The sequence below is a fragment of the Festucalex cinctus genome, chromosome 7 (assembly GCF_051991245.1).
Source record: "Festucalex cinctus isolate MCC-2025b chromosome 7, RoL_Fcin_1.0, whole genome shotgun sequence".
In the NCBI taxonomy this organism is placed as follows: Eukaryota; Metazoa; Chordata; class Actinopteri; order Syngnathiformes; family Syngnathidae; genus Festucalex; species Festucalex cinctus.
Window position 1 is genome coordinate 12714904 of NC_135417.1, and position 26347 is coordinate 12741250.

Consider the following 26347-nt stretch of genomic DNA (forward strand, 5'->3'; position numbering starts at 1 on the left):
TGAAGTCCAGCACCAACAAGACCCCTCCTGCGTGGTTACAAAACCGGAGTCTTATGCCAACCCCAGAAACCTCATACTTCTAATAAATTAAGATCTCAAGTGACCAGAGGAAAAACTAAAGAGAGGAAGGAGGGAAGGATAGATAAAGCAAAGTGAGAACCACAGACACCAGCACCAACTGATTCAAGAGGCTGTGGGAGGGAGAGGGTACTTCTGTTGAGTTTCAGTAGATGCTGGTGCGACGGATCTGGCATGCATAAGGACCACCACCAAAGAAAGAAGCCGTCAACCGCGGTCCAGCAAAGCGAGCACCCCCCCCCCCGGAATCCCCAGGCCGCGGCAGCACCAAGGCCACCCCCAAGCCACCCGAGCGGACACCGGTCGGCGAGCCGACCCGGACACCCGGAACACCCCCGCCCCAGCCCCGGCCCACACCCCCGAGCCCAAGGCCGCAGAACGAGGCCCAGCGGGCCCCCACAGCGCCCCACCGGTCCCCAGCCCCCATCCCCCCACGACCCCCCCGCACCCCACCCAAACCCGCCACCCACCACGACCCAGGCCCCACCACCCCCGACCCCCAAACCCCCGAACACACCCCGACCCCCAGCACCCAACCCCCCACACACCCATACCTCCACCCCCCCCCAAACAAGCCGCCCCCCCCCCCCCCGACGGCCGCCACCCCCCCCCGCGAACCCGGCCCCCCGCGAGAACCCCCCCCCCCCCCCGGAAACCGGCACCGGGCAGCAGCGCAGAGAGGGAAGATGTGCCCACCCCGGGCCGTATTTTGGACACCCCTGCCTTAGAGAGTTTGCCCTCATTGGTCTTCGGGTCAATTACACTGAAGGACAAAACTCGTAGCTTGTGGTTTTAGACTTGAAACATATCCAGTTCCGGACCTTTTCCGACATACCTCATATCATTGAAAGTGAAGCGTTAAATCCAAATTAGACTTGACATAATTTAAAGTTGGCACTTGTGGTGATTCATGGCAGCTTCCTTCTAATGGTGGCAAACGCACGTTTGCACCAATAACTCACACATACCAGCAAGTGGAAAAATAATTATTGGTGCCTTGGGTACGGCTGGAGGGAATGAAAACGCTTCCTCATAATTAAGTTTGATGTTGTTTGCGCTGAGATGCCTCTGCCTACTGTACAGAATGCTTTCACTCACATGCATACAAAGTACTTGCAACACGTCCTCCTTAGATACTTAAATCTCCTCTTAAACGCTTCTTGCCTTATTTCCTTTGCATTTGTATCAGCCTTTTCTAGAGCCATGTCCTAGATTTCATTTCTCCAAGCTATTTCAAAGCTGTCTTTATATTCACATATGATTCCCCGCTGCACTAGTAGGGCTTGTGTTTAGTTTTTATTTTACTTAATTGATCTCTAAGGGGAAGGTCTTGAGTGAGTGACTAATTGTAAAACTTTATGAAGAGGAAGACACTTTTTTTGACCTTTGAGACCACTTTCCATGGCAAGATTATTGTCATTATTTATTTATTTAGCTCAAATACGCTTTCTAAAATGTGCCTCACAGATTATGTCTGTTTGCTCTACCATATTACTAAAATGAATGATTTTTTTTTCATTAATATGCACACTTCACTTTTTTTTTTTTTTTAAAGATGAAAAGGAGCACCTGCCATATGCTTACTGCACTAAATATCAATTAGATGGAATTGAAGCCAAGTTTATTTCTTACTGTCAGCACATTTTTGTTAACAAGGGGGAAGTTGTGAGAGGAAATAAAAGCAAGTAGCTCCTTCGAGATTCGCTTGCTTACAGTGCTGTTTAAGTTGTTTACGGCCTTTTGCATCATGCGGCATCCTGCCTCATTTAGAGAAGATTCCATTTTGTCCGTTGCCAACTAGAACTGAATTTATTGCTGCTGCTATACATAGACATCAACGTCCCTAAACATATTTCTGTTACGCTATTTTATGTTGTAAGTTACAGAGTTCACTCAATTGCTATACTGTACTGTAGTGTTACTTTGTTTTTTTTGTTTTTGTTTTTTTTCACCTCTAAAAACATACAAAGCAGATTTGTTTGATTTAAGCCCTACCTTCAAATTAGGTTTAAAGCTGGTCTATTTGCCCAGAAAAACGGGAGGAAAATTACTCAGAAAAACAGGGGAAAAATATTCCAAAAAACAGAGGGATTATTTAAAAACAAACAAACAAACGAATAAATCACTTGGAGTTCAGAGGTAAAAATAAATAAATAAATAAAATAAAAAATTCCTTAATATTTTTTCTGTTTTTTTTATATATATATATATATAATTTTCCTCCTGTTTTTCTTACTAATGTGTTTCCCCTGTTTGTTGGAATATTTTTTTCAATAACCGAAAAAATATGGAGTAAAACAGAAAATAAACAACACACAAAAACAAAGCTCTCCAAAAAATTAGTCAAAAATTTGTTTGTTTTTTTCAAGTGAATGCAATACACTTCCATACTCGTGACATAATGATGAAAAATGTTTTTCCCCCAAAAAAATTCACCAGTTACAAGATGAACAAAACCAAACATCACATTCTAAAATACTCTCATTGATTTTCCAGCGTCATACATGACTGCACAAAATCTACACGACACATCAGCTGGTCTCATAATCAATATTGTATCTGTCATGTTCTTTTCATCCTCCGCAGTGTTCCTGGGTGTGTCTGACTTGACAGTCTACCAGGTGCGGCACAACAGCATGTGTGCGCAATGGCAGCCTCATCTGCACGCGACCTATTACAGAATCTCCATCCAGTCGACACTCAGTAAGTCTAATCGGATATGTTGGGTTGTGTATGTTATAGCATTCCTTTTGCTGATGCATTTACTAATTGTCTTTTATGCATTTATAAATGATTTGTATTTGTTGATCAAAAAGGGGAATAGAATGTTAAAAGTTGGAAATGGCAACTATTAATCTATGCAAGTTTTGTTGCCAATCGAAATTCTTCTTCAATTTCTCGGAATAAGCGACTTTGTCACTGTGTGGCCTTTCGGAAGTGTAAAGAAAAATTGGCACTAGATGAGGAAACAAATCAATAGTGTGCTACCATTTATTTCCTCTGTTTTTCTCACCTTCAAAAGTTGTATTTGTTCAAATGTCACATGCACCAGCAAGATATTTGAGGATCATAATCAATAGTAACCTCAGCAAAACGTGGGGAAGTCACTACAAATTGTGTTTTGTGTGTGTTAGATGTGGATTGTCATAACGCAAACACCTCAGCAAAAAAAGAAAAGAAAAAAAAAGCAACCTTTAGTTCAATGCTCTTTTTTTTTTAAATTGGCTTTTCTTTTTTATGCTTCATGATAGTTGTATTTTTGACACAAGTGCATCAGGAAAAAAAAAAAAAAAAGTCTAAACATTTCATTAGCTTCATCTAAGCAGCTTACCATGCATGATCTTTCATTTTTCAAACAGGAAGAAAACTCTCGAAGTAAGAATTAACGTGATTAAAGGGATTTGTTTTGTTGTCCAACTGTAGACAGTCAGCGACAGGAAGTCAGCCTGGGAGGCGGGGCTTCTCGCCAGTGCTTCTACGACCTTTTCCCAAGCAGCCAATATGAGATCAGCGTTCACGCGCAGATGCAGGAAATGGAAGGACCTCCCGTCTCCGTCACCGACATGACACGTATGAAAGATCAACCCTGGGAACTTCACTTCTCACTGCTTTTAACCATTTTTAGTTGGCTGTATTCACGTGACGTCATCCGCAAAAAAAAAAAAAAAAATGAATATCTATAAACTAACAAACAAATATTTTCTGTGACCACCACTCTCCTTCACTTTCCCTAAATTACTTTTTGAAGTTTCTCCATAAGTCCCTTTTTGAATCAGCGATACCTTTCTACAGAAGTCTCTTCGACCTTCACTTTTTTTTTTTTTTTTTCTAATATCCGAGTCTCAGTGAGGACTCTGGCGCTGTTGCAGTCCATCGGCCATGTGATGAGCTCAGTTGAATCACGCGGCTCGAGGGACCTGGAGGGCTCCGCTCACTGTCAGAGTTTGAGATCGATAACACTCACACACCACGCACCCAAAAACACAGATTACCCACCTGCTGTTTTTTCCACACCTATCCAGACAGCTGTTGGGTGAGCATTAGTTACAACTTCACAACATCCACCACAACAAGTGATGGATAAAATTTGTCAGTTCTGTTTTTCCTCACTCGGCCTAATATACTACGATCTCAAATATGGGGCGCTAAATTGTGTTTTCGCTAACAGCCATACAGTAGGCGAGGTTCAGCAGGTAGTTTTTATAAGACCAGATCTCGTCTCATACCTGTGCCTATAAAGCGAAGCATGGACGGGCACAGATGCAGTCAAGTATACTATCGTATATAGTAGGTGGCTATTGTATAGAGTATACTTTTTTTTTTTTTTTTTTTTTTTTTTTTTTTACACCTGTACTTTTTTAGCTTTTTGACCAAATCTTCCTCTTCCTGCCAACTAATCGTTTTGGCACAGACACATCCCCAAGCCGGGGGTTGTTTTTTTTTTTTTTTCGCTCTGAAAAACAGCCTGTGGTCAGACACACACTGAATTGATGAAAATACTTTTGCTGGCCTCAGGTTGTGAGCGAACAGATGGAAGATATATAGACTTTTTTTTTTTTGTCTTTTTACTCTGACTTATAGACGGAAAGAGACAAAAAGACAAGAACAAGATTGCTCTCACACTAGTTGCTTGTAAATACACATATGCCCCATCAAAGGTCATCTAAAACTCAGCTATTGCTGTCACAAAGGGGATTATGAAGAAACTGAAGATTGAAACGAATCCGTAGTCATCTCTGTGTCCTGTGTGTGCGTGTATGTCTCCAGTGCCAGCGCCCACTCAGGCTCCGACTGAACCCCCTGCCACGGAGCCCCCGCCCACCATCCCACCTGCCAAAGAAAGTGAGCAAGATTTTTGACTCTAGCGTACATATTGTCTGCACTCTGGATCTGTTTTTGTGATCGAAATTGAATTATTTTGTTTATGCTGAATATATTTTCATTGTGGGAAGAGTTATTTAACTTTGTGTCTTAAATTGTTTTTATTTTTGTCAAATCACTGACTGAGGTGCAACATTATAAAGACTTATAGAAGCTTTTTTGTTCTATTTAAGTTCCATCATATTAATTTCAACAGTAACGAGAAGTACCCATGAAAGGAGACAAACAAGATTGAAAGGAGACAATTTCACAGCACACAACCATCACCCCCCCCACGCCAAGCGTTCCCATGTCGTGTTGTTCCTGTCTGATAAGCTCAGCTAACAGCCTGACCCGCAACGCAAACTCCACAGACATGATCCGACATGCCCGCTGAGCCCTCTGTTGGAATTCTGCTCTACATTTCCGACCTTTTGTCACACTCATGCCTTAAGTCTGGACAAAACAACAGAAGACAAATAGCCAATACTGTGTTTATACTTGGGGAAATACAGAGCGCAAAAAAAAACAAAAAAAACAAAAAACAACTATTAGTGATTGGAAATGAAAAAGAGAGCCAGGTGACGACGGAATATGAAAACGTAAGGAATGAAACAAGTTCTTGAAACGGCAAAAGTGACTTTTGTGGGGACGGCCTTACAAAAGCATCGCAGCTCGAGCATGTAAAACTTGGCAGTGGAAAAAAATCTGCAGCTGACCTTTATCTTGACATTTCTGACAAGCGTACTGTACTTCTGACGTTCTGTCAAAATATCAAATGGCATTTGTTTCCTTAGAAACACCGTAGAATAGACTTTTCTAGGGATTATGGTTTGTTATGGTTCAAAATAATTTGACCTTCATTTCAACACTTTTGGTATTGGTTAGTTTTTATTCACGTCATAAAGCTGCACAGAACAGTGCATTTGGAAAATATCAAGAAAATGAGCTTTTTTCATGTTGAGGCACTTTGGCAACATTATGTTAACTATCTTTAACATTCACTTGCCGCCATTTTCACATTTCGCAATCCCGTTCGTTCCCGGCTGTTTTACTGAATTTTGACTGATTTTGCAAGGCCCACAGAATATTGTGTTCTATTGCTATAAAAGCGTGGAACCTATCAAAAGAAAGATTAAAGTCTCTTCTTTCATCAGGGAAAAAAGTATGTTTCTATCTGTTTCCGTTTTGCAGCAATTAGCATTAGAAGAGAGCTATGTTTCACCAGTTTTCACAAATCTATTTAAAATTGTAAAATTGATTGAGCTTTTTTTCTACGTGGCCCTGGTTGATCTCTTATACTCTGCAGCCACCTGCTGGCCATTTGTGTAATAACTCTAATTTCTGCAACCGTTCTTTGCAGTTGAGAGGCTGCATCAAAGCCTTTGTATGTTTTAGCATTAAAAAACAAAAAAACAAAAAAAACCGTAAAAGTACGTCTTTGGGACACTTAAAACATAAAAACAACAACAACGTATTTACACGTTATTGGCAGCAAATGAGTTAATTTGAGTTGTTTTCATCAGAAATGTAGATCGAGTATCCCTGATTACAAGTTACAAATTCAATGTATTTCCCTGAAAGAAAAACTTGTTATGGCGGCCACAAAGACTTTAGAAAAACAGTCCAAAAGACAAACTCCAAATGATGGCAGCATTTCTGTATCTCCCTTATGTACTTGTCTGTGAAGTATGCAAGGAGGCCAAGGCGGACCTGGCATTCCTGGTTGATGGCTCCTGGTCCATTGGAGATGACAACTTCATGAAGATCACAAATTTCTTGTATAGTGCCATCGGATCGCTGGATCAAATTGGGCCAGACGGCACCCAGGTGAGCAACGTGACCACAAAATCTATCAGAAGAAAACTTTTTGCCTCATGGACTGCATAGAGTTCGGGGAAAAGTTTAACAATGGCATTCGTCATTGATTAATTCATCACTTATTTAATGAAATTAATGTATGTAAATTGTTTGTTCTAATATTTTGTTCATTAGCGTCTACCGGTACAATAAATCAATCGAACAATAATTAATAGAATGAATTAAAACTAAAGACTACTAGATTTGAATAAAGCAATATCGGGATAGAACATCTAAATTAAGGCAACAAATATTACAGGTCTCTTGATAACGTTAATGCTCGGTGGGCCGGATTAAGAAATGGAATGGGCCGCGCAGTACAGTATGTTGCCCTGGGCCGTACTTTGCAGGCCCATTGATTTTCAATCAGGAGATCCTGCCACCCAAAGTACGTGTTAAGGTTTGCAAAACCTGCAGCAGAATTCTTTCTTGCCTTGTGCACAACTTGTCGTCTGTAATTCTCTGGGAGCTTCCATTTAGGAGATGAATAAAGGCTTGCTGCATCTTAATAGAAATAAGGTCTTGCCTTGTTCAACTTTTAACACTCATATTTATACATGATGTTCCCCATATGTCATAAAGTATTCCATGCCATAGAACCACGAACACTTTGATTTTTTTTAAAGTCATTTATTAACATTCATTGCCAAACCAGCAAAAAATGCATCATTTGACGTCTTTTTCCGTCAATGGCAGTGAATGAGTTAAACATGGTAAAAAAATCAATGAAGCAATTATAAATTGTTGATATAATGTACAGTTACTTATTGCAAACTGCTAACAGTGACCAAATAGTGACCCCTGTGTGCCACTATAATAGATAAGTTTTTCCACTGAGCAGCAGCTGACTTGACAACTTGACATTCTGAACCACAACAAGAACAATCGGTCGTCAGCTGACCACACTTAAGAAACATTAATCTATTGTGATGTTTTCACAAATTGGACCTTGACACAAAGCAACAAGTGGATGAAACTAATTTCTATTTCTGAGACTGAATTATTAGCTGCAAATTTGTGTCTTTGCATAGATAGAAATGTTTAATCCACCCTCTCTTTTTTTTCTTTTGAAAAATCATTTTTAGTATTTGCCTCGGGCCGGCAAAAAATGTATGGCGGGCCGCAAATGGCCCCCGGGCCGTAGTTTGGACACCCCTGTGTTAAAATCTCATTTCCATCCGAACTATGTAGAACGTTGATGACGACAAATTCAGAATGAGCGTATCTTTTCTGCACATTTTAAACACGTCTCACATTCTTTTCACAAACAAACTTTTGCAATGTATTTGTTTCTAAATGGAGTTGCTATCTCGTTGTTTTTTGTTGTTGTTGTTGTTGTTGTGCAATTAGCAAAACGGCAGCCTTACTTGACAAAATTGGAAGAACGAGGGAAGTTTACAATGAATGAACAGTGCGCCCCAAGAGAGTTTGTTTGTGTTGTTTGTGAAAAGCGTTTTAAGCGTCTCTGCGTATTTGCTGCCACTTTGTTTTGTCCCAGAGAAGTGTACTTTCTGGAAAGTTCATTCCAAATGCATTACTCTTTAGAACAAATATCAAGTGGCTCCAGCACCAGTGCCTCAAGGCTATCGGGCTACTGGAAAACACAATTATCTTGATCCTTAGCATAAAATCTACCAGGAGGAATACTTAGAAACACGTTTGCCAGAGTGAATGCTACAATCTCAAAGTGTTTCTTTTATATCAGCTTCATCAATAATGCCAGCTTGGAGTCGATCGGCCACCCTCCGCCAAATGTCACCAGTGCTCAGTTGCTTCATTTGTCACTCTGCAGAGGTGCTTGCGGAACCTTTTTCTTTCATTTGTGCAAGTACAGTACGTGCCGTGAAGCACTTTGCTACCCTCTCCGTGCCCCGTCGTGGTGGGCTAGCGACAGCAAAACACTGGCTGCAATGCGAGAACGTTGGCGGTGATCTTAAGGGAAAGTTGGTTGCTTCATGTTGGCCGCCTTCGGCCAACAACAGCATCATTAGAGGTCTGGAGGTAATCAGAGTCCCTTTTTAGATTTTGTAAATGACTTATTTTTGGGAAGGTGGATTTTTTTTTTTTTTTTTTTAGTTAAGCAAACAAAAACAAAAAAAACTCCCTCATTATGATTTTTTAATAACACCCATTATTCACTTAAACAATATCAGCTTCCTGTGTCATTTCCAAATGCACAGAAGAAAATCATGTTCCTTTTTGTCGGCTCAGAATATGTTGCCGCAGTTTGGAATAAATGAAGATATTCTGGGTAATGAGAGACAAATATTTTTGGAGATAAATCATATGCTCTTGGTTTTTAGCACCTGCCGAATCAGCAACTTGGACTAAAATTCGATTACGATATATCATTTGCCATCTTTTGCCATCAATGGCAGCAAATAAGCTAAAAAATGATCGAGAATAATGCTGTATTGGGACATAAAGGGGTAGGTGGGGTATCTTATGTATCAAAAGTACTACTGGTATCGGTACTTGGTGATTGCTCAATATTTGAGTACTCATACTCATACAAAGCATTAAATTAGATTTGAGGTTACGTGCCAAACCGTGGTGTTGTCTATTTGGTGCTCTTCTAATATGTGTAAATTTCTTTTGTCCAGGTGGCCATTTGTCAGTTCAGCGATGATGCTCGGACAGAGGTCCAGTTGAGTTCCCATGGCAACAAAGAAGCCCTGCTGGAAGCCATTCAGAGGATTCGATACAAGGGAGGCAACACAAAGACAGGTCAGTACATCTTGTTGTTGATTCAGGGGCAAATTTCCGTAAGACAAAAGATAATTTGCTCTGGAACAACAGTCTAAATTGCCGACACGAGGTCCGCCGACAGCCGTTTGTGGAGCTTTGATTGGTACCACAGGATGCTCAGCGGCAGATGGACTTTCCCCATGTGTAATATTAGGTGAGATAGTCGCTTTCCAAAGGCAAGAACCAACTGTCGCTCTCAACTTTTAAGCTAACATTACTTTACTTGAGAAAAAAAAACAATTAAAATCCACCTCAAAGGGACATCTGCTGCTGTGCTATAATCAAAACACCACAAGAGTTTTTAATGGGCCTTTTGAACAGATTGTTTTCTCGACCAGTGGAAGTTCAACAATAAACTGTTGTCTTCCTATTACGTTGCACATCTTTGTAAAAGATTTCCTTCCGATTGGCCTCATTTTTCAGGTTTTTTATTAAAATGCTCGTACCCAGGAGACAGCCTCTGAGGGTCTGAATGCTTAACAAGTAGCGCGTTTTCTGAATCTGTTGTAATATTCATGTGAGAGTGTCCAGCTGTGCGAGTGAGCACCAAGGTGAATGTCGGCAACGTTGATGCGTTAGTGAAGCTTTACAAGGGAATGCCGTTTGTTGAAGAGCGTTTGGATCAGTGACTGTTCAGAGAATTTGGTGTCCTTGTGCTTTTCTGTCTGCTTGGGGGCGGATCTCCTCATCATTTCGCTACTCGTGTGCTTTTTATCTCCTCTTGTTCAACACCCTGCCGCTCCTCCCTGCCTCCATTCGGTTTGGGTCTGTTCTCTGATTTGTATTCACGCCACCTTTCCTATTTTACGTGTGTTGTGTGTTTTCTAACTATCACAACAATTTAACATCATTTTGTTATTCCCATTGTCATGAGTACTAAAATCAGTGATGCCAACTTGGTGACTTTCTTGCTATATCTAGCGACGTTCCTCGTGGCATCTTGGCGACTTGTTTTGGTCAAAAGCGACTAGCGACTTTTTCTGGTGTTCAGGAGACTCTGCACACAAGTCCCTTCAATTAGGTTTGACATTCTAGCATTTAACAATGTAGGACAAAATTGATTTATATAATATAATAAAAATCTTTAGGTGATAAACAACTCAATAATAAATAAATAAATAATTGAATTTAAAAAATAGTTTCAACGTTTTCCGTGTTCAATATTCTGCGTCTGGAATTGTCAAACTAGAGTTTGTGTGACATACGCACGCAAACATCAATGGATTTGAGTACTCGACTAAAGTAATTCCCCTAATCCTTGACACTGGCTGGCTGCTCCTTACATGAAGATGGAGAAAAATGTGTCAGTTTGTTTGTTTGTCACCCTAACCCGAAGGCGTGTCTAAATGTTGATGAATGGCTTAACAGCATGTACTGACTTTGAAATGAAATGTTTTCATGCTTTAACCTACAGCAATAGGGATTTCTTTTCTTTGTGTACAGTATCATAAGTTAGCCTAATTCATGCAACATAATAAATATAATTTCCATCCATCCATCTATCCATCCATTTTCTTGACCGCTTATTCCTCACAAGGGGTGCTGGAGCCTATCTCAGCTGGCTTTGGGCAGTAGGCGGGGTACACCCTGGACTGGTTGCCAGCTAATAAATAGCATTATTTTCTTTTTTTTTAATACTGCAAAATAGGGTATCACAAAGGCAATAGAACAAAACTTAATTGATTTCCTCCAAATATGGGTTCTTCCTTGGTCCACGTTACACTGATAGAAAGTGCCAAGTCTGTCTATTCTTACTTACAAATTGGCACGCAAACAAACAAACAATCATAAGCTCCTTGGCAGAGGTAAAAATATCCTTCTGCGTGGAAGAATAAAGGTTTGGGAGGCGACGAGGCTTTGCGGGCTAAAACGGGAAAAGATGATTTCAAGTATTTTTATCTTTCACATCCCCACTTGATAGTGAGAAAACTGCTTTCATCAAAGGAGCCCAATGTAGCAGTGTTGAGAAAACACCAGCGGATCACCGCTTAATTGAGCTACTGAATCGCAATTCCTTGGAATATTTCAATATTTCTATCCTGATTGACTAAAATTTTTCTCCCTTTTTTTTTCTCGACCATTTTCTTTTCCAACTCTTCGCATTCACAACGGTTCCATCTCGACGTTGTTGGACCACCAGTCCCCCTCAACTGTGCTCTGTGTCTCACTTCATGCCTGGCTAGCTTCTGCAATTCCACTCTCGGCCCGTGTGATCCCCGGACAGTGCAGAAACATGCATCACTGGCAGATATCTCACACACTACTCTTTATAGGCCAACCGTACTCTCATTTGTCATTTTTTGACAGATCTCTGGCAAAAAAAAGGGTGTGTAAATGTGATCGAATATTGCTGTGTATAGTCTGTAGTCATCCAGGTCATGGTGATTCGTAAAAGTTGAATCAGGGCAGCAGACGTTTCTTTTTTTCTTTTTTTCTTTTTTATCGCCTATTTATATCTTTAGTGTGCGTTTCCCCGAGGTTGGTCACATGGTTGTTGTTGCTGTTGAATGAACCTTTTGCATAGTCCACCTGCCTGGTGGCAGACAACCCTTGAGGGAGAGATGTCAGGACATAACCTGTTGACATTTGCAGTCCTACACTGCTCCGTACTTACTACTTTGCCCGTAGAGATTTTGTGGGTGAAGCAGCTTTTATCTCAGGATGTTGCTGGGTTTTAAGCACGTTGATGATGTTATTTTTGGAGGAAAATGACCAGAATGTCTGCACACACTAACCACATTACTATTTTTTTTATTGGTCACGCTTTCCTTTAAAAGATTCCAGTTAAGTTATTCAATTAGGTTGCGCAGGTTATAGTTCACATTAAAAGTCGGAGAGGTTGTGGAATGATTAGAGAAAAAGTACATTACAAGAAAAGTTTCAACAATTTAATTGCATCTATGTCACTTCCACACCTTTTGGATTCAAGGTGTGCTCATTTTTTTTCACTCCCCGAGTACCCAACAAGGAAATGACAGCCAGATATCTTTTAATTAGTCTCAAGGCTCTTGCTTATATTAACCAGGTGAAAAAAAATCTGGAGTGTTTCCGCTGCGCACTCACGACGAGCCTGTCAGGTTGACTTTGGAGGCGGCCATGTATGTGAATGTGGCGGATGTTTTCCGTCCTCCAGAATGTTCTCACGAGGAAAGTTCATAAAGGAATGTTTTTTACACTGCAACTCAAACCCTTGCAGTGTATATAGACTATACATTTTATTTCATTCATATACTGTGCTGTACGTATTATTTTATCTTTCCATTTTACATAATGTCATATCTTACATTTGTGACGTTCACATTTACAACATTAAGCCATTTCATACAACCCTAAAAACGGACCCAATTATATGTTGTAGCTTTACTTTTTGTATGACGACATTTATAACATGCAGCATTGTCGGGTATCATTACAGTAATTGCACATCATTAAGGTTGCTTCATAATAATGTGGAGTGAAAAAGTGAAACAATAACTCCATTACCCATCATTTGAGTTATGTTTCTTCTATCTGTCTGCCTGGCTGTCTATCTAGCTAGCTAGCTAGCTAGCTTATCTAGCTAGATAGCTACCTACCTACCTACCTACCTAGCTAGCTAGCTATCTGGCTAGCTATCGTTTCGTTCATTATATTTAATTTGTTATTATCTGCGCCTTTCTTTGCTGATTAGCTCAAGGAAAGTAAACTTTTTATTGCCTTAGAGTGAGGTGAGCGATTCCGATTTCATTTCTGACTAAATGCCGTTCCTAAATTTGAGTTAATATTGAGAGAGAAGTTGGTGGACAACTGGATGTGTTTTGTCACTTACAGCTTTTTGAGCCTGAAAAAAAAAAGGAGGTCACAACTGTGGCGGTGTAGGATTGACTCCATCCCAGCCCTGCCACCATTAATAATCCAGACAAGACCGAGAAAACAGAAGAAGGATGAGAAAATCAAATGTTAATTGACAGGAGCGCTTCTGAGGATAGATGGTGGCGATTGGCCGTGCTATTATCAAAAGGTCAAGTGGAGCATCACATACTATAAATACTCATCTGAATGGGTAAATGAGTAGCTCCAACATGTTGTGTGGTGATAATGAAGTGATCAGTCAGGGTTTTTAAGGACAGCGTAATGATCAATTCCTCTTGCCGTTAATAATAATCGATTGACAGTGAATGACAATAAACACGAGGTCTTGTGTGTTGCAGATGTGTATGTGTTCACAATGGTTCTTTCAGGGGTTAGTGAGGACAAGAGTTGTTCAGTAACAAAAACAAAATCAAATATTTATAGGCTCAAATCCCACATGATTGAGAAAGTGCCTTTTAGCATCATCTCATGAATAAAGTTTTTATGTTTTGTCTTATGGGAGGGTCTTTAAACTATCCAAGATGCCCGCATGCATTTTATTGACTGATTAAATCCATTAAAGTTTACTCTGAATCCACTTTTAAAAGTTCATCAACTTTTAACCTTTGCGACATTTTTTTTTCTTTCTTCTGGTTACTCTTATCTGTAAACATTAGGATCTCATTTAAATTCACTTATTCTAAATGCTAATGGGTGCGCTGCCCTTAGCTTGGCAGGCTGCAGAGTTTTGTAGGTCTCTCATTGACATGCATAAGTTTTGGCCTTCATACTATATTTCATTTGAATGCAAGTGTTTCTTAAATTTATGACTGTATTAAAATGATGGAGGTTCAAACACATTTTCATGATGGAAGGAAGGAAAAATTTTGTAGTTCATTAATGAACCACTTTGGTTCTATAATGTAATTATTAGCAGTTTTTAACAATTGCTGACTTCCAAAATGTAAGATGGTTAAATGGACATTTTTGTTGTTATGATTATGCTTATTATCAATGGAGATTGGTTTCTTTTATCAGGTCGAGCCATTAAGCACGTGAAGGAGTCGATTTTCACCTCTGATGCTGGAGCTCGGAGGGGCGTTCCCAAAGTCCTGGTTGTCCTCACTGACGGCCGCTCGCAGGATGATGTCAATAAAGTGTCCAAGGAAATGCAGATGGACGGTTTGTAATCTCTTCCACATACACAACAAGAGACGGAAAGAAGAGAGTAAATAAGAAAAAAAAAAGAGAAAGAAAGAAGCATATGCTACAAAATCGTATTATCCACAATTGGAATCTTCAACCCGGTGAGAAAGACGTCAACGTCATTTACTGAACGTCAATCTTTGTTCTTTTTTTTTTTTTTTTTTTTGATCCCGTTCTTCAGGATACATCATTTTCGCAATCGGATTTGCGGACGCAGATTATGGGGAACTGGTCAACATTGCCAGCAAGCCCAGCGACAGGCACGTCTTCTTCGTGGATGATTTGGATGCCGTGAAGAAAATCGAAGAGCAGCTCATCACTTTCGTCTGCGAGGCAGCCACTGCCAGTGAGTGACCTCGTGTCGGAAACGGAACATGTAAGTTAGAAGGATCTAACGAGAGCACTCGTTTGTAACGTCTAGCTTGTCCGTCGATTCTGATGAGTGGAAACAGCATGGCAGGTAAGAAGTTAAAGATCGTCATAAGGACGGGGAGGATGTGAAGCGACGACGACTTGTCTCCGGCCAGGTTTCCGTATGATGGAGAAGTTTGCTTTGGTGGAGAAGGAGTATAACGCAATATCTGGAGTTTCTCTGGAGCCGGGTTCATTCAACAGCTTCCCGTGTTATCGGTTACACCGCGACGCTCTGCTGTCGCAGCCCACCAAGTGAGTCGGGAGGGGAGAGAAATCTGAATTTTTGTTTGGTCACTTTTAGAAGATCCCTTTGAGTTTTTAAAGGGTCATTTGTGCATACACCCTGAAGATAAACCAAAACTCGTTCATTTTTTAAATGTTTTAAGTTTATGCCAGGGGTGTCCAAACTTTTTCATTTGAGGGCCACAAACAGAAAATCAGAAGGACGCAAGGGCCACATAATGTTATGAAGAGAAATTGTGTTTAGTTCTAAAAATTTTATATGCACATTTAGAAAAATGCTACAGTATATAAACCAATTTATTTGTAATATGGCAGTAGGGTTATTATGGTTTTGGAATTTTTCATTTTAGTTAGTTTTTATTAGTTTTCAGGGTGGTTCTGTTAATTTTTATTAGTTTTATTTCTTTAATTAGTTTCAGTATTAGCATTAGTTTTTGTTTGTTTGTTTGTTTGTTTTTCTAATGTGTATGACTTGTGCGCAATATTTAAAAAACACCATGGGAGCAACGTCATCTGAAGTTGCTTTTCTATTGGGTGCTGCTAGATGATGTCACTTCTGTGTGACATAATTTCAAATGTCATTATTCCGGTTGATATCAAAATAAATCTACTAAAAATCACACCAAAGACTAAAACAAGGACATTTTTTGCTATAATTATAACTTTAGTTAGTTTTGTAAACATGAAATGTAATTTCAGTTAATTTTCGTTTCTTAAAAAGCATTTTTGTTTTTATTTTATTTTGTTAACAAAATTGTTTTTTGAATTTTAGTTTTAGTTATTTCGGTAGTTTGAGTTAAATAAAATAACCTTTAATAGCACCTGTGTTTTTCGACACCCTCCCTTCTTACTTTGACCATCTCCAAACATTTTTGTTTTTATTTTATTTGAACTGAGTCAAATGCCATTTTTAGCATATGTCGCGGGCCACTAAAAAATGGACGAAGGGCCGCAAATGGCCCCCGGGCCATAGTTTGGACACCCCTGGTTTATGCTAATACTGTCAACAATAAACATTAGCCTGTTTTTGACATTAGCGTTCTATAATAGGAAATGTTTAGCATCCCTAGTTTTGTGGCTCTGAAAATGTATAAACTGTCGTTTCTGATTTCAAGGGTTAACGTAAAAAAAAAAAAAAAAAAGGGGTATCGCAGTGAAGTACGCACTCGACTTTAAATGTGCTTAAAATGTAGCGTAAACCTTCAAGTGTAATCCAAAGTAATGCTATTTTGTCTGTGGCGTTGTTGGGGCTTTTCGTCAGCCAGCCGTAAATTTAGCCTCCTTAACGAGGAGTTTTTCAAAAGTGACATTGACAAGAGTGCTGAAAAGTAGAAGCTGAAATCTTTTCAACTTCAAGTGCTCAGAGGCAGCTCCCTCAAAAAAAAAAAAAGTTTGATTCTCTGATGAAAAAAGATGGCACTCGGAGACAGTTGGAGGCAACCAAACGCTCCGTAAAAGCTCTCAGCCAAGCAGCAAAGAGACTTGGAAACGACACCTGGTGAGTACGTGCCTTCAGGGCACAGTTAACTCGTTTTCTGCGTTGCGTGTATGTACGTGTGTTGTGTGCGCGCGTGTGCGTGTGTCTGCCCACTCCTACATGTGTGTACCAGGTACCTTCATCCTGAAGGTTTACCATCCGACTACACCGTCTCCATGATGATCCGCCTGCTTCCCGAGACTCCGCAGGAGCCCTTTGCATTGTGGGAAATCCTGGATAACAACACCAAGCCATTGGTGGGACTCATCTTGGATTGTGGGTTGACTTCAACTGGTCTTGCTTCTTGATCTTGTCGTTGTCTCAATCTGCAGATTTGCGGCGTCTCAGCACCTCTAAGAGAAATCCTTCATGATGCGGCACTTTTACAAACTGAGGCTGGAGAGATTTGTTTGATTAGGATAAAGATGTGAAATGAACTCACCTAGCAAGTTTTCACTTGACAAAGACGCATTTCGTACTAATGAACCCCAAAACATTATTTTTAGATACAGGATTGTCTCAGAAAATGAGAATATTGTGATGAAGTCCTTTATTTTGTGTGTTTGCAATTAAATAATCAAAAATGTCATACATTCTGGATTCATTACAAATCAACTGGAATATTGCAAGCCTTTTATTGTTTTAATATTGCTGATTATGGCATTTTTATTTTTTTTATTTTTTACTTGGTGTGAGGAAATATTCTAATATTTTGAGAAAGGATATTTGAGTTTTCTTAAGCTGTAAGCCATAATCAGCAATATGAAAATAATAAATAATAGGCTTGCAGTATTTTTATCACAATATTCAAATTTTCTGTATGTTTGGCAGACCCTCTGAGTTCTCAATATATTCATGCCCAAAGAATCGTAAGGGAGGGACAAAATATTTTTGTCATCTGCAAACTGGAGTAGAGGAAACACCTGCAGTTTAAAAAAAAATAATAATAATAATAATAATAACAACTCAAAGTACAAGTAAATGCATTACAGCTTTTTAAATGAATACTTCATACTTTTTGGTTGGGGTTTCAAATAATGAGATAGTTGCTAATATATGCATAATTGCTTTAGGCAAAATTAACCATATCATATTAAGCATTCACACTTTGAAGTGGCACTGCAAGAAACTTGATCCAAATATCCGAGTTTATTTCTGGTAAATTTGTGATATTTTTTTTATTTTTTGCAAATTTGCCATTTTATAAATCGCAAATATATATATATATAGATTTATTTATTTTTTTTGTACAGTTAGGAGTCATTTCTCGGAATATTATCCCCAATATTCTTATATGTGGCCCTAATACAAGAAGCTGCCAAAACGAGATTTTTTTCTTTCTTTTTTTTTTAATTAGCACAAAAACTGAGTTGTCAGCAAACAACGGCTAGTGTCTTTTTTTTCCCCCCCAAAAAATGTACGCATAGGTGAGTTTTCAAATGCCAAACCGGGAATATGCCGATGTTCATTGTATCACAATAATGAACATATTGTTTGTCAAATGAATAAATCTGATTTTGTATTTTAGTACATTCAATTACATGTTTGTGAGGTTGTTTGTTAAATGTAAGATATGTCGTAATGTTCATCTCTTCTAATCGCCTACAGACTCCGTGAAGAGTTTGACATTCTTCAACTACGACTACAAAGGAGACTTTCAGAGTGTCACCTTTGAAGGAACTCAAATCAAAAAAGTCTTCCATGGAAGTTTCCACAAGGTTAGTTTTTCTACTTTAAGTGAGTTATTGACGTTTTGTTTTTTTTCCTTTTAAGTATCCATTAAAAAAAGGAAACACTTTCGCATCATTCATAGCAACCTTCCGATATTTTTTGAAGTGCCTGATCGTGATTCAGGTGTTCAAGTAGTCATTTTAACAGCACCAGCCCTTATAGTGGTGAAGTATGTCTTAAGGTCAAATCTTGCTGAAAGTATAGATGTGGTTGGTTTCTATTTTTTTTTTTTTTTTTTTTTAGACAAAAGACCAGTTGTACGTCCACATTAACATATGCAACCACATGATGAAATATGAGAGTTAGTACTAATACAGTACATTACAAATTCATTTCAATGTTATTTATATAGTTCCAAATCACAACAGAAGTCGTCTGAAGGCACGTTCCTCTTGGAACAGGTCAAAGTTCACATTCGTCACTTAATAAAAGATTAACCAAGCCTCACATGAACAAGCACTTGGCCACTATTTATTGTGCTAATTGTGCAACTATCTATGCAAAGCCATGCATACAGTTTGCATACAAATATAATTATATTATAATTCATTTTAGCTTGTAATGTCGTATCCCATTAATGTTGCCCACCAATTTTTACAATTCCGAAGTAAAAGTGAGCAAGGAGCTGCTGAGTTATTATATTTGCCTTGGGGCGGCTCTTCATTTCAAAGTCGGTAACATTATTCAATAATGATATTCAGCTTTTAGTGATGATCAGTTTGCATGTAATTTATCTTTCTATTAATGTCCTTACAAAAAAAAAAGAAAAAGAAAATAGTTGTAAGGCATAGTTGCTTCTGTGTGTTCCAAAATGGATGTTAATCAGCCTGATAGTTCATCGAAATATTGGAAAAATTTGCAAGTCAAATGTGATTTGTTACACTTTAAATTCAACAGGATGTCCTTATTTGTGTATGACGGATTAGCATGTGCATAAATCCAAATCCCAAATGTTCAGCTTGAGGCAACGAGTGAGGTGGGAGGATTTTTGACAGGCCAAACTGCCAGCGAATGAACTACAAATGAAGCGACATTTTCTTTCATGCAAATTGGGGAGATGAAGTGAAGTCATGACAGCACGTCACCTGCACCTCATATAATGATGATAAACCATATAAGCTACATCTTAAACCGTTAATGCTGTGAAAAAGGAACATTTGCAATCATTTAATTTGACATGCTGCGTTATGGAGGAAGACCGAGTGCAAAATTGATTTCATTTCATGTGAGGATTTTTGAGTTCATTTCGGTGTGGAATTTATTTTGTTTTCTGATTTTTCATGACATGGGGTGGCAGTAGCTCATCCGTAAGGACTTTTAGCTTTGGACACTTTGGAGTTTGAGGCCTGCTGTGGACAAAAAAAGAAATTGCATAGTCTGCTTTTCTGTGTGGTGTGCAACAAAAATACTGTTTAAATTGAATTTAATATTGAGGGATATAAATTAATATAATAGATTTTAAACTGATTTGAGCGTTTAAAATCCTCCAGTCTCCACAACACAATTTTTTTTCTGTTATGACATCCACATTAAAAAAATAAAATAAAATCTTTACAATAAACTGCATATATTTCAGAATAAACTTGCAATATATCACATCAACTTTGTAGCTGTTTGCTCTGATTTCATTTCTTTTTTCTTTTTTTTTCAGTCCTGGTGTTTGTTTAGTTGTGTTTGTGTACTTTGAAGATAACAATCGCTTGATAAGTCTGTGTTATGGATTCTTGCACGCCCAGTACAACAGAGTTAATAAATTCCCCCTTTCCCCCCCTGCAAATCATACGTGCAATATGACTGATAATGCATCACTCTCAGCAGACGAAGCCAAAGCAATTTGTCTCATGTCTGGAAAATGATAAGCCAGACAAAAACAAACGAGGTGCCTTCTAAACACCAAGTGATGTTTGAGACTTTGTTCATAATCACAAAACGCAAACCTTTTTTCTTTTTGTTTATTTTATGTTTTTACCACAATTTGCACTTTCATATATTCCTATTTATCTTCAACCTGCACTCTTGTGGTTGATCTCATCAGATCAACTTTTCGTTTTCATCCACTCACAACAAATTTGTTGTGAACAAACGAAAACATTCTGTTTGGGTTGGTTGGTTGGTTGGTTGGTTGGTTGGTTGGTATGATGTAAGGTTGATTTTAGAAATGTTCACCTATGCCAACATAATAGTTTTTCTGCTGTATTTTTTGCCAACTGTCGAAACGCAACACGAACGCTTGTGTGTGTTTAGCTCCACGTGACCGTCAGTAAGACAGCAGTGAAGGTGGTTTTGGACTGCGCCGCTGTGGGAGAAAAAGCCATCAGCGCAGCCGGAAATATCACCACGGATGGCGTGGAGGTCCTGGGTCGCTTGGTGCGGTCTCCGGGCAGACGAGACCACTCGGCTCCGGTCAGTATGGAGTCCATGTGCGACCCACCTGCATTTTAACGTCTGCTGATCGTGTCGTGAAGTCTGACAATGCTTGTGAAGAGTTTGAAACTCGGTCTCACCTGTCCGCATCCAGACTGCGAATGTACGATGCTTGAGAAAAGCCCCCACTGGCGAATTGAACTTTATTCCCAGCCCACAAAGTGAGCCGCCATCCAAATTGGATTTCATTTGGATTTATGTGGAGGCAGCATTTTATCAGCAAGCTGCAGAACTACACTTGTCAATTACACCAACACTCCCACAGTGACGACTTTTGAGTACTGTATATGCCAGTAAACATTGCAGCTCTGCTTACCTTTTGGCTTCGATATGATATGTGCTTGTGTGTAGTCTGGTAAAAAAAACTCCAGGATCCCTATTTTCGTGCCAAGCACAAATCTAGCGCAAAGTGCAGTCGAACTGTATGGAAGCCCATTCCCAACAGTAAAAAAACAAAAAACTTTCAGAGGCCCGTTTCCGCAAGCCCATTTCCACCATTGGGGAAAAAAGAAATATTGGGTCATAAGCCCATTTATGAGTGGGGAAAATAAGTTTTGCTTTTTTTTATTATTATTATCAGAACCTTGTTTCCGACAGTGGATTTTTTTTTCTTCTTTTTTTTTCTTTTTTTTTTTTTAAGTTGAAAACCTTTTTTGATCAGACCTTCACGTGGCATGCACAAAAGCATCAGCAAAAGGTCTGAAGGCTAAGTTATATATAGATATAGATATTGTGATTTAGTCGGTTGTTTAATTCCATACTTGCTGGACTATTTGTATACAATTAAATAAATCAATTTTATATATGTCTGCTTAATTTTTTTTATTATTATTATTATTTTACCGTAATTTTTATCAAACGATGCAATGAAGTGTTTGTGAATGTATAAATGCATCGACGAAAGACGAGTGCGTTATTAGCCATGTGCAATGCGTCAAGTCTCACAGGACAGAGAAAAAAGAAAAAGACAAAAAAAGTCTCACAGGACAAAGTGGGCGGTAAAAGATGGAACATGCTGAGCAAAAGTATTTCTCGAATAGGAGAAGGAGGACAAGTGGACTTTTTTATCCACTTAACATATCACTGAACATTAACATGAAGCTGATGACATCACATCCCATCAAGATGTATGAATGCCTCTAAAGCCATAATCTGAATGTAACGTCGCGTGGGTGTATTTGCAGTTTCAGCTCCAGATGTTTGATATCATCTGCAGTACGTCGTGGCCAAGCAGGGACAAATGCTGCGAACTGCCGGCGTTGGTAAGAACACGCACACGCATACACCAACGTGCAGCCATTTGCTGGATTATCACAGCCTGAGATGATCCGAGCCATAATTGCGCTCGTGATCAAATTGAGTGACAATAAAACCGGAACGAGCAAAAAGTCAAATTAGATCCAAATGACTTGGAATCCGTTTGAATGGGGACGGCCACGGGCGAAGCAGCGCCGCCGTTTAACCGCACCTAATTTCATTGACAACATCGAATTACAAGGCAATGAGCACCTCGAGGATATGACTGCATGATGTTTCCGTTTCCATTATGCGCTCATGTACACATGTGAGAGATGTATAAGTTGCAGAATGAGTGCTTAGAATGAATCATTATGCAATGTCGTGTGATTTTGTTGTTGTTGTTGCGTAATTGTTTATTTAAATTAGTCCCAATATCAGTAAAAGGAAAATTCTAGTGCACTTGCTATTGTTCATGTCTGTGTAGATCAGTGGTGTCCAAACTACGGCCAGGGGGTCTTTTTCCGGCCCGCCGTCCATTTTTTAGTGGCCCGCAACATATGCTAAAAATGGCATTTGACTCAGTTCAAATAAAATAAAAACAAAAATGTTTGGAGATGGTCAAAGTAAGAAGGGAGGGTGTCGAAAAACACAGGCGCTATTAAAGGGTTTTTTAGTTATCTAAAACTGATGAAGAAATTAAAATTTTAAAACAAATTGTAAACGAAATAAAATAAAAACGAAGATGCTTTCTAAAAAAATAAAACTAACTGAAACTACATTTTATGTTTACAAAACTCACTATAATTATAGCAAAAATGTCCTTCGTTTTAGTCCTTGGTCATTTAATGCATGAGCCTTTGGGGAGGATTTTAAACGTGATTTTTAGTAGATTAATTTTTTTATGAACCGGAATAATGACATCACACCCATGGTGTTTTTTTTAAATATTGCGCACAAGTAATACACATAAAAAAAAACTAAAACTAATACAAAAACTAACAGAACCACCCTGAAGAAAACTAATTAAAACTAACTAAATTTAAAAAAAAACTCAAAACAAAATAAAAACTAAAAAGTGAAAAATTCCAAAACTATAATAACTCTACTGCCATATTACAAATAAATTGGTTTATATACTGTAGCATTTTTCTAAATATGCAAAAGCACAAAGCTATTATCATGCTTACATCTTTCATGTGGATAAACAACAGGAAAATAACGGAGACAGGCATGCAATACACTATTTCTGCTTTTTCATGGTGAAAGTTGGAGGTATTAAAACCGAATATGTTGTGCTCCACACATAATCCTAATCTGTATTTTGGTGTGTTTTATGTTGTAGCGAGTTGAAGAAGAATGCCCGTCAATGCCTCACGCCTGCACCTGTTCTCAAGACAGCAAGGGACCCCCAGGACCTTCCGGACCTCCTGTGAGTCAATGTTGTTTGTTTGGGTGACTCGGATTTGAGAAGTCCCAGTAGCTATTTACTGCTTTGATTATATAGTCCCCAAAAAAAAAATAAAAAATTAGGAACAGAAAGTTTTGTTTGTGTCTACACGACACTGCACATTTTTCCTAAGAAAACTCGATTTAATGAGTGACGTTAAATTGATTTAAATGAATCTGAACATTATTTTGCATGACACCACTGATTAATTGCATTTCAAAGAGAGCGAAGAGCTAAGTAACACATAAACAAGCTCATTTATAGCCCGAAACTTCTTCTTGTCGTGATCCTCGTTTTTCAATGAGTCTGCTCATTCACCATATGGTCTGCGCTTTCTGCTATTCACTTAAGACTCGAAAACTCTCAATCACGCCGTCTGTCTCGACCAGAGTTTGAGAGAGAGTAATTAAATGTTGATTCCATTTATCACAGAAGATTAGGATCCGGCAGAATTGTCATCCCCGTGCAACCAAGTCAGGCCCACGTTCTCATTTGAGGAATCCGCATGTCCACTTGCCAGCGTCTTTCTAATTTTCTTTAATGATGTCTCACTTAAGAAGCCTGTAGTGCGGCGATACTGCGGTTGGGCGACAAATAGCCAATATATATGTTAATGCACGATTCCTACTAGTTTGTTATCCTATCCTCGCCTGTTTTTGCGTATGAATTTTTCGTTCCCTTTCATTCTTCAGCCGAAAGCAGCGCAACATGCAGCTGTGATACTGTCTTGGTGGCCATCCTATTATTTTCTTTTACGTCCTCTTCATCCCAACACTGAGTCTCTTTTTTTTCCCTGTTGCTTTATGGTCTCCTATTCACCGTGTTTGTGTGGCCCCGCAGCTTTGAATAGACTACTTAAATCACATTGTAACTGCGGAATGTGGCCGTCAGTGAACGCCACGGCGGGATAAATCTTTTCAGTGCTACAGCAGCACGCAGTTCGATGTGTGTCTACTGTCCACCATGTACCGTTAGCTTCTTCTTCTTCTTTTTTTTTTTTTAAACATTGCATTGGTCATTTTGTAATGATAAATGTTTATTTGTGATGATTACAATGTTGCAGTCTGTAAGTGCGAAATCTGCAAGGAAGTATGCTTGATGAATGAAATGTACTTCAACCCTCCAGTTACATTTGTCTCTAATTAATACACCCAAAAATGTCAAACCATCAAATATTACATTCTTGTTGAGTTCCAAGTAAATTCAAAATTGTTTAGAATAGAGAATAAAAAGAAAAGAAAAAGAACTGTACAATTATTGTAATTTTTTGTTGTTGTTTTAAACTGTAACCTGGGTCAATTTTAAGAATTTTAAATGACTAATTTCCTTTAAAAAAAAAAAAAAAAAAAAAAAAAGATAGCAATAATGGTGATGTGAAGAATAGGAGAATCAAACTAAGAAGTAAAGTTCATTTGTTTTTGGAAATGTCTTCATCCTGGCCAGAAACTTCCAAAAAGCAAACATTGCTAAACGGACCTCTGCTTACCTTATTAGTAGTACAGTAGTACTGTATTCATCATTTGATCATTCAAAGCCAATCAGCAATCCGAATGTCGTCCGGCGTCTTTTCAAAAGAAACACAAAATGCCGTAAAGCTTGTGCTGCTCAGTAAATAAGACGCTATTAAGTCAAAACATGGAGTAGTCCAAAGAAAAACTATCTACAGTTGGAAGGTGTTTTTACAACAGGTAGTAATGTCTTCCAAGTGGAATAATTTACAGCTTCAGGGACTTACTGGAGCTCCAGTCTGACGACGGTTTGTTGGACTCAGACTTTACTTGCGGTTACGACTCAATCGGAAGAGCATTAAAGTGACACTTTAGCTGACTTATTGAGGAGAATGAATTTTTACCTCATGTTTTATGTTTAGAATTTTCACACTTTTGATTATTTTTTTGTTAACACAATTTACAAATGACCTGGTCCATCTGTACATTGTAAATTTATGCACAATCAACTTGGCCACCACTGCTTTTATACTGTAGATGAATACATAGAATGCAATGTTTGTGTACAAATGTTTTAAATGGTAACAATTACATCAACATATAACATAATATAAACTAGTGTAGGTACTTAAATTTTGTACAGAGCAGTACCTCTTGTATATGCTGTGATATGTTTTGTTTCAGGGCGGTCCGGGAATACGGGGAACACGAGGAGACAGAGGGGAACCCGGCGTGACTGTGAGTCCAAGTCCAAGTGTTTTGGTGCCGTGCTAGACGCATGGAATGCTTCACTTGACCAAAAAAGCAAGAGTTTTTTTTAGACTCCAAGTAACCAAATAAGTAACAAAAATATTTAAAATTGCCCAAATCCACCTACCAGTAATATATTGCAGACATTAATGAATTAGCGATACTCAACAACCATATTCAAAAGATCAGATTGTTCTTTTTTTTGTTCATTTATTATTATTGTTTTTTTTTTCCGTAGGGGCCTCAAGGGCCTGTGGGCGAGGCTGGCTCTGCTGGACCACCAGGGCCGGCAGGTCCTCAGGGACCCAGTGGCCTCTCCATTCAGGGGCCCCCGGTAAGATTCACTTGTTGACGTGAGAAAAGCATATCTATGTACAATATTAGATCAATTTCACATACATAATGTTCAAAAGTGTACTATTGATTATACATGCGTGAAAAATGGGATACGTACTGTAAAAGGAAAAAAAAAAAAAAAAGTTTCCTCAACTGGGCAGAAAGATCACATTGTGTGTGTTTTCATAAGTTCTGTTGCTATCAAACACCTGCCAGCATAAACTGTCAAAAGATATCCTGCCAAACATTTGGAGG

At 38.8% G+C, this 26347-nt stretch overlaps 1 protein-coding gene across 4 annotated transcripts in view; it reads left to right on the plus strand.

Moving 5' to 3' along the window:
• The window catches only part of col14a1a (collagen, type XIV, alpha 1a), a 98001-nt gene that overhangs the window by 55618 nt on the left and 16036 nt on the right, over positions 1-26347 (plus strand). For all 4 annotated transcript variants that reach the window (XM_077525990.1, XM_077525989.1, XM_077525988.1 and 1 more), the window contains 16 exons: positions 2665-2781; positions 3502-3648; positions 4846-4920; positions 6629-6768; positions 9402-9525; positions 14416-14559; positions 14765-14929; positions 15005-15043; positions 15111-15249; positions 16851-16993; positions 18326-18435; positions 20693-20851; positions 22057-22134; positions 23454-23540; positions 25691-25744; positions 25995-26090. In XM_077525990.1, coding sequence (XP_077382116.1) covers positions 2665-2781; positions 3502-3648; positions 4846-4920; positions 6629-6768; positions 9402-9525; positions 14416-14559; positions 14765-14929; positions 15005-15043; positions 15111-15249; positions 16851-16993; positions 18326-18435; positions 20693-20851; positions 22057-22134; positions 23454-23540; positions 25691-25744; positions 25995-26090 — 1817 coding nt within the window. The remainder of the gene's footprint in view (positions 1-2664; positions 2782-3501; positions 3649-4845; positions 4921-6628; positions 6769-9401; positions 9526-14415; positions 14560-14764; positions 14930-15004; positions 15044-15110; positions 15250-16850; positions 16994-18325; positions 18436-20692; positions 20852-22056; positions 22135-23453; positions 23541-25690; positions 25745-25994; positions 26091-26347) is intronic.